The sequence below is a fragment of the Colius striatus genome, chromosome 10, assembly GCF_028858725.1.
Source record: "Colius striatus isolate bColStr4 chromosome 10, bColStr4.1.hap1, whole genome shotgun sequence".
Taxonomy (NCBI): Eukaryota; Metazoa; Chordata; class Aves; order Coliiformes; family Coliidae; genus Colius; species Colius striatus.
Window position 1 is genome coordinate 30,893,414 of NC_084768.1, and position 10,400 is coordinate 30,903,813.

The 10,400-nt window shown below is 60.1% G+C and overlaps 2 protein-coding genes across 4 annotated transcripts in view; one reads left to right on the plus strand and one right to left on the minus strand.

The window, feature by feature from the left end:
* Positions 1-153: 153 nt before the first annotated feature.
* Positions 154-2,589, plus strand: DPH2 (diphthamide biosynthesis 2). The gene is made up of 6 exons (XM_062004059.1): positions 154-309; positions 386-498; positions 635-855; positions 1,001-1,639; positions 1,776-1,961; positions 2,089-2,589. The coding sequence occupies exons 1-6, from the start codon at positions 169-171 to the stop codon at positions 2,217-2,219; spliced, it is 1,431 nt and encodes a 476-aa protein (XP_061860043.1). The 5' UTR covers positions 154-168; the 3' UTR covers positions 2,220-2,589.
* Positions 2,590-3,041: 452 nt separating this feature from the next.
* IPO13 (importin 13) overlaps positions 3,042-10,400 on the minus strand; it is a 32,429-nt gene continuing 25,070 nt past the window's right edge. Inside the window, exons 16-20 of one of the 3 annotated variants that reach the window (XM_062003227.1) lie at positions 4,372-4,438; positions 4,151-4,209; positions 3,972-4,061; positions 3,702-3,883; positions 3,042-3,596 (exon numbers count right to left, since the gene is read on the minus strand). In XM_062003227.1, the coding sequence (XP_061859211.1) occupies positions 3,497-3,596; positions 3,702-3,883; positions 3,972-4,061; positions 4,151-4,209; positions 4,372-4,438 (498 nt within the window). In that variant the 3' untranslated portion in view covers positions 3,042-3,496. Of the gene's footprint in view, positions 3,597-3,701; positions 3,884-3,971; positions 4,062-4,150; positions 4,210-4,371; positions 4,439-10,400 lie in introns of those variants that run through there. The other 2 variants (XM_062003228.1, XM_062003229.1) reach the window with 2 other exon arrangements.

Sequence of the window (10,400 nt, forward strand, 5' to 3'; positions counted from 1 at the left end):
AAGCACCGCGCCGGCCGCCTGTTTCTATTGGGCGCCTGTCCCCCGCTCCGCCCTGCCCTGACACGCGATAGGCTGCGCTGGCCAGGGGCGGGATTTCCTAGCGCGAGGAGGACGGTGCCGCGTTCTCATTGGTGGGCGGCCAGTCCCGCCCCCCCCGGCCCGGGCGCCATGGCGACAGCCTTCAGCAGCGCCGCGGAGGCCGCGCTCCGCCGGGAGGTGGCACCGGCACCCGCGGCGCGACGGGATCTCGGCGGCTTCTACGAGATGGGCCGGGCCGCCGCCTTCGTGCGGGCAGGCGGGTTCCGCAAGGTGAGCGGGGCCGGGGCTGCGGCGGGGCCGGGGCTGCGGGCCGCCCCTCCCGGCGCCTCACTCCCGGCCCCTTCAGGTCGCCCTCCAGTTCCCCGACGAGCTCCTGGCGGACGCGGCGGCAGTGGCGGCCGAGATGGAGGCGGCGACCGGCGCCGAGATGTACGTGCTGGGCGACACCACGTACGGCAGGTCGGTGCGGGGCCGCGGCGGGCGTCTCACGGGCGGGAGCCGGGCTGTGCCCCGCGGGGCCGGGGCCCGCGGCTGCCGGGGAGAAGGAGCAGCTCCGCGGTGCCGGAGCCCGCCTGACACCGAGCCTTCCGCGTAGCTGCTGTGTGGATGAAGTGGCCGCCGAGCACGTGGGTGCGGAGGCCGTGCTGCACTACGGCCCGGCCTGCCTCAGCCCCTGCGGGAAGCTGCCGGTGCTGCACGTCTTCGGGCAGCAGCCGCTGGACGTCGGGCGTTGTGCAGAGGCCTTCCGGGACCTTTACCCCGACCGGCAGAGCCGCGTGGTGGTGCTAAGCGACGTGGTCTATGCCCATGCCATGGGTGAGTGCTCTGGGGCAGAGAGGCAGCAGCGGGCAGGCATGCCCCAGCCTTGATTCCCATCTTCTCCTCTCTCTTCATCTGCTGTCCCACCTTCTGCAGGACAGGTCTGTGGCCGTGTTTCATTTTCACTCCTTTCTCCCTCCAGGCGAGCTGGAGCAGCAGTTGTGCCCGGAGTACCCTCGTGTCACTTTCTCCAGGGTGCTGTGCGGGGACGCCCCCGGGCCCGTGCTGCCGGGGGAGGTGCGGCAATTTGGCCGCCAGTTCTTACTGGAGACTGAGGAGGCGCTGCAGGACTGTGCCATGTTCTACGTGGGAACCGAGGGCTTGGCCCTCACGGCCTTCATGCTCACCTGGAACCGCTGCCCCTTCAGCTCCTTCGACCCCAGCACCGCCTGTGGCCGCCACGAGACCCTGAACGTCAACCGTGCCCTGCTGCGCCGCCTGTACCTGGTGGAGCGGGCGCGGGACGCCCGTGTGGTGGGCATCCTGGTGGGCACGCTGGCCGTGGCAGGCTACCTGACCCTGCTGCAGCGCCTCCGAGAGCTGGTGCGCCGGGCTGGCAAGCGCAGCTACACGCTGGCCGTGGGCAAGCCCAACCCCGCCAAGCTGGCCAACTTCCCGGAGGTGGACATCTTCGTCCTGGTGGCCTGTGCTCACAACTCCCTGCTGGACTCCAGCGACTTCTACCGGCCCGTCGTGACTCCCTATGAGCTGGAGCTGGCCTGCAACCCGGCCCGTCAGTGGACAGGGAGCTACCTCACTGACTTCCGAGACCTGCTGCCAGGTGAGAGCTGGAAGGCAGCTGCCTGCCACCCTTGCCGTGTGCACGCCTGCCCTGCTGCTCTGCCCGAGCCCACGCTTGCCCCGCCTCTGCGCAGGGCAGCCGTGAGCCCCAGGCTGACGTTGCCGTCTCCCGGCAGGTGCCTGCGCGCACGTTGAGCTCCCACCCGCCGTCCCCGCAGCAGAGGCCGTTCCTGACGTCTCGCTGATCACGGGGGGGATGCGCAGTGCTGCCCTCTGCCGCCCTCCAGCCCCGTCGCTGCCGCCCAGCACTGCCCTGGCCCGCAGGGACCAGAGCCAGACCTTGGCAGAGATCAGCCCTGCTGGTTTGTCCTTCAGTTTCATAGACTCACAGATTGAGGGGGAGGGGTTGGAAGGGATCTCTAGGGATCGTCCAGCCCAACCCCCTGCCGAAGCAGGTTCCCACTAACCCTTCCCTCTGTCTCTCCCCAGCCTCCTTCCTCGAGTCCCGCAGCTGGCGGGGCCTGGAGCAGCAGCTGGGGCAGACGCCTGTCTCCAAGGCCGTGCAGGGCAGACGAGGGATTGCCATTGCCTACGAGGAGGAAGGGTGTGAGCAGCCCTGATGCAGCAGCCCTGGGCACCCAGCCAGGAGCAGGGCCACAGCCTGTTGGGCTCGTTAGGGGCTCAAGAGGGACCAGACCTGCCGCCATCTGTCCATGCCCTGGATGTGGCTCTGAATCAGTGGTGCTGTGGTGGGGAGCAGGAGCTGCATGTGTGTGTGTGGGGATGCCCACGGCACCCCAGGGTTCACGGGCTGGGCAGCAGCAGGGCCGAGACAGGCGCTGGGCCCAGACCCAGCCTCAATGGGCTCCCCAGCCTGGGGCCGCTTTGGCCCTACACAGAGAGGTCACAGGTTTGCACCAGTTGCCAGTGCTGGGACTTGAGGCTTTCGTGGGCTGCTGCTGCTGCTAACTAAAGCTGAACTGAAAAGGACTTGTGAGTGAATCATCTTCTAGAACAAAATGTGGGCCGAGAAGTGCAGCCCTGGATATTGGCTACAGCCAACCTGAGAGAGCAGAAACCAGAACTGATCCCTCCCCTGCAAATGGAAGCACATTTACAGGCTGGGCTGGGGTGATGTCCAAGGCAAAGGACAGAGGGCTCTGAGCTTGAGCAGCCCCTCGCCTGCTCTGATGACCAGCAGTGGGACATGTACCTCCTGTGCCACAGGGAGGGTGTCTGGCTCCTGTCACAGGGGGCAGGACGCTGCTGCAGGAGCTGTTCTGTGCTGGATAGGGACTGGTTTCTGGCATCCCTCCCAAAGCCAGGAGGGGCAAGGGAGGCTTTGAGGCATCTCAGCCTCGATGTAAGCCCTACCACCAGCCTTTTCCTGAGAGGCAAGGGGCAGGCAAAGTCCAGGCACCGCAATAACGACACGCACAACATAGAAATATTCTTAATATAATGAGGTGCAGGGCCTCCCCCCTCCCAACCACACACGTACAAAGGGGCAGGGGGCTCGCCCCCCCGCCCAGCCAGCCGCTGCCGCGGGCATAGGGGCAGCCTCCCGCCTCGGCGAGGGGCCGGGAGCCCAGGCACAGGGCAGCCCCCGCCGGGCAGCCCCGCCCCGGCTTCCCCCGCCCCGCTGCCGCCTCCTGCAGCCGGCACTCCCGTCCCGTCCCCCTGCGAGGGGGGAGCATGCTAGGGGAAACAAAAGATGCTGACACCAAGATGCGGCCACCAAATCTAGCTGAGGAGTGTCCCGGGTGGGTTAATTCTAGGTGGAGGGTTATTCTACGAGCCGTACTGCAGCAGGGCAGGGCGGGGTGAGGGGCACGGGGGGGCTTCCTTTGGGGGAAGAGCTGGTCCGGGCAAATTGTCCACGGTCCTGGCCAGGTGCTCAGTAGTCTGCCGTGTACTCTGTGCCGTGCAGCCCTCGGCACAGCAGCGTGAACTCCTTCACCATCTCCTTCACTCGCCGCTTGTTCACACGCTCTCTGCTAAGACGGAGAGAGGAGAGGAAAGCCGTGAAGGACGCAGCAGGGGTTTGGGGGCGGTCCCCAGGGGCTGTGGGGCAGAGCCAGCGCGGGGAGGGCTGCACTGACCTGAGGATCTGCTGGCTGAAGGTCTCCTTCTGCTCGGGGCTGACGCGGGCGGACGGGAAGCCGTCCTGCTGCATGGCCTCCTTGATCCAGACGCTCAGGTAGCTGAAGCAGTGCTTGTTCAAGGCAAAGAGGATCTCTGCAAAGTGATCCATGAGGCTGCGGGAAGCCTGGCCGCCGACACCCTGCCGCAGAGGGGGACACACAGACCCCGCTGAGCCGCCGGCCCCGCTCTGCCCGCTAGGGAACAGAGCCGCGGTGCCGCTGCCTCACCTCCAGCACCGCCTGCAGCAGCACTTTGCCGTTCTCATGCACGACCTGTCCCACGGGGGCGATCTCCCCGCAGCGAGGCAGCAGCTCGGTCTGCAACACACGGCCCGGCTGCTCAGCGCCGCAGCCCTTGCCTGCAGCCCTCCTCCTGCCCTCCCAGCTCCCGGCGCCACCGTACTCACAAAAAAGCCACAGGATGCTTTGACCGTTGGGGCCTCGGGGAACTTGAGTGAAAGGACACCTGTGAGCAGAAATCACACAGGTGAGCAGCCAGAACCCTCCCCACACGTCGTCCCTAAACCACCCTGTGGCCCCCCAGCCTCCATCTGGTCTGTGCCCAGCTGTGCAGGAGCAGGCTGGCTTCTCTGCACAGCCACTTGGAGCCCGTGCCCACGGTACTCACCACACTGAAACACTGCTTTGACATCCAGGTTGCTACACAGGAAGAGGTCCGGCTTCCTTTTCAGAGCCTGCAAGGCACACAGACACGCAGCATAAGCCCAGCGCTGCAGAGGCAGTCAGGAAGCCTCCGAGGAACCCAGTGCCCCAGCCAGCCTCTGCCTGGACACACACTTACCTGGGCACATCCACAGTAAAGGGCAGATTCACATAGCACAGCAGGAAACCGGCACTTTCCCCCCCCAAGAAAACCTCGGTCAGCCAGCCAGGCAGTTTGCTATGCTCAGGGAGTGCTGGTCCCAGGACCTGAGGACAGATGCCATGGTGGTGCACACACCAACGCTTGGACACAGAGATGGGACAGAAGATTCCTGTCCCCCTGGAGCAGGCCAGGTAGCGGCAGTGCTCCCGGGACACGGGCAGCCACGCAGGGCTGGGCAGGGAACAGCCACCTGTGTGCTTTGCTCCTCTCCTCTCGAAGACGCTGGCACCCCTGGGATGACAGTAACTGGCTTGAGCAGTAACCCCAGAGTGGACCAGCAAGGCACAGATGCCATCGAGACGCCAACATTGCTCAGCAGTCCCTGAGCAGCAAGTCTGAGATCAAAAAGAGCTTTGCTTTTTCTTTCCCTGCAGCACAGCGATCCCATCAGCCTCTGTGTAGGTCAGGTGCTGCTGGGGACACACCGAGCTGGGCCACCTCCTGCAGTGGCTTGGTCCCCCTGCAAATGTTTCAGCCTGCACCTTCTACTCTGTGTGAAGGGTTTCTGCCACGGTGAGCCCTGCTGTGTAGGGTGACTGTGTCTCTGCCCTGACCAGCACTGGGGAGGGCAGCCATGCCTCTTGCCCCACTGTCACTGCAACACCAGGGGTGGCAGCCAAGGCACTGGAGTGGCCCTGCTCTCTGCCTGCAGCTGGGACAGCAGGTTACCAGGCCAGGCAGCCCCTGGGCTGAACTGTGTGCAGGGCCACTGCAGCCCTCCGAGCCTGCTCCCAGGGATAAATGCAGGGACAGGTTTCAGCCAGCAGCACTCAGGACACACAGCCACCTGCCCACAGCCATGGTCTCAGAGCAAAACAGACTTGGTTCCCACCCCTTCTGCTCCAGGGAAAGCCCACAGCCATCTGCCCAGAGCAGAGACCATATGCTGGAAATGAGGAAGCTGAGGAGCAAGTTTCCTCTGTCCTTTCTGATGCTTCATATCACACAATGCAAGAGAGGACTTGGGTTTGGGCACAGAAGGCATGGCTCTACTAGGCAGAGATGGCACAACTGCAGGGACTTGCTCCCCTGCTACATACAAGCAGATACCTTCACAAGGGTGACCAGGGGCAACGTTATACCTGTGTGTGCACGGAGACAGACCATGCAGCATCCCTCCTGATGCACAAGCACTGCCATTAGAGGGCTGGCTAGTGGCTGGGGAATGGTTTAGAACCACATCCCCTTGTGGCTGCTGTCATCTAGTCAGCCCCATAACCAGACAAGTTTTGCAAGAGACAGTGTAGCTTTAGCCCTGGGAGACAAGCCCTGCTGTGGTGAACATGAGCCTCTCCCAGCAGCATCCTACTGGAAGGCAGCTGGCTCCCACGATACCACCCAGCTCCAGGTTCCTCCACCCAAGGGGCTGGTTTTAACCTGAGCTCTGTGCACTCAGCTGGCACAAGAGCCCTCCAACCTGCCCAGGTTGCCACTTACCCACAGGGTGCTTCTCCAGCCAAATCATACCCATGACAGGCAGAGCCCCTCACACTCTCCTGCTTAAGCATCTGCTTCTCACTCCCTCAGTGCCATGGGGGAAACCATACCAATACTGGGATGGCTCCTTCCCCTAGGACACCTCCACAAACGGAGTGCAGACTGCATGCCCAGTCTGGGCACATGTCTAATGCAGACAGAGATGCTTTTTACCACCAGGAGATGGGGTTGTGTGGAGTTTCTCCAGTTAGCAAGCAGCAGCAGCTAGGTCCAGCTGCTCTTTCCCAGTACCAGGAACCCTGCTCCAGCCTACTCCTGCCAGCCTGTCTTCCCTGTCTCCTGCCAAAGCAGCTCTGCTCACAAACTGTGGGATGGGGACAGGTCTTAAAATGCTTTCAAATGCCCCCTATGCCTGCTGCAGCAGCCACTGCAGAGGCAGGCACTGGCTTTCTGATGAGGGTTGTCCTGTAGTTTGGCACAGAAAGGATGTCAGGTTCTTTTCCATGGCAGCTGGGAGACACCCATACAGATCTTCAGAGCAGGCTCTTCTTCTGGACCCAGCTCTTCAGAGGCAGGGACACTGAACCCCACTCCTCCAGCAGACAGGGAACAGTAGGGCCTGCATGGCCAGCCCCTGCAGCTCTTCAGAACACACAGGTCAAGCCCTCGTGCCCAGCACCACTGCCTCTTCCCAGACCACATGCCTGCCAGAGCAGAGGCTCCAGCTTTGGGAAGGGCACACAAGCTCAGTTAGGCAGGAGCAGTCAGCCCTGCCTCCTGGGGTCAGGGGATACCGAGCCCCACGTCCTCCATGGGGCTGTGACTCTGGCTGGAGCAGGATGAATGGAGAGCTCAAGGACTGCTGTGTGCAGCCTGGGCCAGCCCAGGACAGAGTAGTAAAGGACAGAAGCTCAGTCTTGCATCTTCTGCCCAGCGAGGCCTCATTCACCCTGTGTGCCCCGGGGCTGCCAGCCAGGGGAGGTCACCACAGCACTCCCAAGGTCTGGAGCCCTGCCAGGTGCAGGTGGCCATGCCTGCAGACCTGTTGGGGAGACAGAGGAGAGCCCCAAAATCCTACCTGCAGCTAGGAGCACGCACAAGAGTGATACCTGCTGGCCAGGGAGCGGGAGAGCTCCCAAGCACCAGAATGTGCCTGGTTTTGCCAACACAGAGTCACAGCGTCCTGTCACTTGGAAAAGACCTTTAAGATCACCAAGCCCAACCAGCTCAGGCTCAGGCATGGCAACAGCTCCCAGCACACCAGGAGTGGAGCAGCTGAGGGCACATCTCACTGCAAAGGCTGTCAGCACTGCTCAGAGCAGACTGGCTATTTAACACTAATCTTTGAGTAGTAACAATAACTCCAGGGTCTCTGCCACCTGTAAGACATTTGGTTTCAGCCAGCCATCATGAGTGGATTGCCAGTTGTGGTGGCAAAACAAGCAGCTGCACGAAGTGGGCAGTGTCATGGACTGCAACCAAGCCCAAATACACACACTGTAAAGTCAACTGAAATCCTGTCACACAGAGAGATGGCTCCCTGGGAGCTGGTGCCTGAGGGCTGATGTGCACATAGAATCATTAGGGTTGGAAAAGACCTTTAAGATCATCGAGTCCAGCCACTAATCTCACACTGCCAGATCCATCACTAAACTAAACCATATCCCTCAGCACCTCAGCTACGTGTCTCTTCAATGTCTCCAAGGATGGGGACTCCACCACCTCCCTGGGCAGCCTGGGACAGTGTCTGACAACCATCTCAGCAAAAAAGTTCTTCCTGATGTCTAATCTAAACCTCTCCCATTTCACTGTGTCCTGTCATTCCTTACTAGGGAGAAGGGATTGATCCCTACCTCACTGCAACTCCCCTTTGGGTGGTTGTGGAGGGCGATCACGTCTCCTCTCAGCCTCCTCTGCTCTAGGCTAAACATCCCCAGCTCCTTCATCGGCCTTCACCAGCTTTGTTGCCCATCTCTGGACATGCTCCAACACCTCAATGTCCTTCTGGTAGTGAGAAGCCCAGAACTGAACACAGCATTTGAGGTACAGCCTCATCAGTGATGAGAACAGGGGGACAATCACTTCCTTGGCCCTGCTGGTCCCACTGTTTCAGATACAAGCCAGGGTGCCCTTGGGCTTCTTGGCCACCTGGGCACACTGCTGGCTCATGTTCAGCCTCTGTCAATTAAAACCCCCAGGTCCCTCTGCCTGGCAGCTTTCCAGCCCCTCTGCCTCAAGCCTGTAGCATTGCCTGGGCTTGTTGTGGGCCAAGTGCAGGACCCAGCACTCGGCCTTGTTGAACCTCATGCAATTGGCCTTGGCCCATCGCTCCAGCCCATCCAGGTGCCTCTGAAAGGCCTTTCCTCCCTCAAGCAGATCTATGTTCCCACCCAGCTTGGTGTCATCTGCACATCTCCTGAGGGTGTGCTCAATCCAGATGTTAAACAAAACAGGCCCCAGCACTGAGCCCTGGGGAATACCACTGGTGACTGGCTGCCAACTGGATTTAACTCCATTACCACCGCTCTCCAGGTCCAGCCATCCAGCCAGTTTCCCACCTGTCTCAGAGCAGGTCCATCCAAGCCACGGGCAGCCAGTTTCTCCAGGAGGGTGCTGTGGGAGACTGTGTCAAAGGTCTGACTAAAGTCCAGGTAGACACATCCACAGCCTTTACCTAATCCACTAAGCACATCACCTTGTCATAGAAGGAGATCAGATTGGTCAAAGAGGACCTGCCCTTCCTAAAGCCATGCTGGCTGGGCCTGAACCCTTGGGTTTCCTGTATGTGCCTCAGGATGATGCTCAGGATAATCTGTTCCATAACTTTCCTCAGCACCGAGGTCAGGCTGACAGGTCTGTAGTTCCCAGGATCCTCCTTCCGACTCTTCTTGTCGATGGGTGTCACATTTGCCATCCTCCTGCTCTCTGGGATCTCCCGGGTGAGCCAGAGCTTCTGGTAGATGATGGAGAGTGGCTCAGCAAGCACTTCCACCAGCTCCCTCAGCTGGATTCTGTCTGGCCCCATCAACTTGTGTGCCATCAACTTGGACTAAGGGGGCTTCATTCTGTCCCTGTCCCTGTCTTCTGACTCAGGTGGACAGCTGCCCAGGGAAGAGCTGCTTTTACCATTGAAGACTGGGGCAAAGAAGGCAACCTCAGCCTTTTCCTCATCCTTGTTCACTAAGTTTCCCCTTTCATCCATTAAAGAGGGAAGATTCCCTTTACCCTCCTTTTGTGGCTAACATATTTGTAGAAAGATTTCTGATTGTCTTTTACAGTAGAGGCCAGCTTAAGTTCAAGCTGAGCCTCAGTCCTTCTAATTTTCTCCCTACATGACCTCACAACATCCTTGTAGTTCTCCTGGGCTGCCTCACACCTTCTTCCAAAGACTGTAGATTCTCTTCTTCCTCCTGAGCTCCAGCAGAACCTCCCTGTTCAGCCAGGAAGGCCTTCTGCCCCACCAGCTCATCTTCCTGCACATGGGAACAGCTCGATCCTGCACCTTTAAGATTTCCTTCTTGAAGAATGTCCAGGAGGTAGAATATCAGGAGGTAGGAGCTGCTTCTGAGTTATCAGAAGCTAGGACTGATTCTTGCTGGCAGAAAGAGAGAGGATAAAAACATGGCAAGCAGAGGCCAGACCAATTTGAAGCAGAGAAGATGATACTCCCATCAAGGTGATGGATGTTCCCCTCAACCACGGGAGCAGACGGTCAGGGAAGTGGGGAAGTCTCCACTTTGATGCACTCTTGGGTCCAAACTCACTGCTGCTCTGGAAGCTGCAGGGCTTGCCAAGGGCTCTGCAGGCAGAGCGTGCTGGGATGAAAACACAGTCCTCAACCACATGAAAATCAGACCCGAAGACATCTGCAGTTCTCTCTGACTCCAGTCCTTGAATCTACAAATGCTCAACATCATCACCGCAGAGCACGGTCCTCATCAAGAGGACAGGCCAGACCCACCCCTGCCATCAGACAGCTTAGAGTTCTGAGGGCAAGGAGCCAAGCAGGGATGGCAAAAGCCATTTCTTGGGTTTCAAAGCACCTTGCCAGATCATCAGTCTGGGAAGAAGGGCAGGCCAAAGAAGAAGAGGAAAGGACCAAGTCCCACACATGAGGAGAGAGGACGGGGAGGGGATCTTTTGGTCTCCGTAGGGTTGCTGGAACACAGAGCCCAGGAAAACATTAGATCTTGAGTGGGTGGTGGTAAGCTGGCAGCAGCACATCAGGTGTCTTGCAGTGATCCCAGATGGAGCAGCCACAGGCTATCTGCAGGTGGGCACACTGGAGAGCAGGCCAGGTTGCCAGCACGTTGCCCCAGCACTCCCTGCACGTG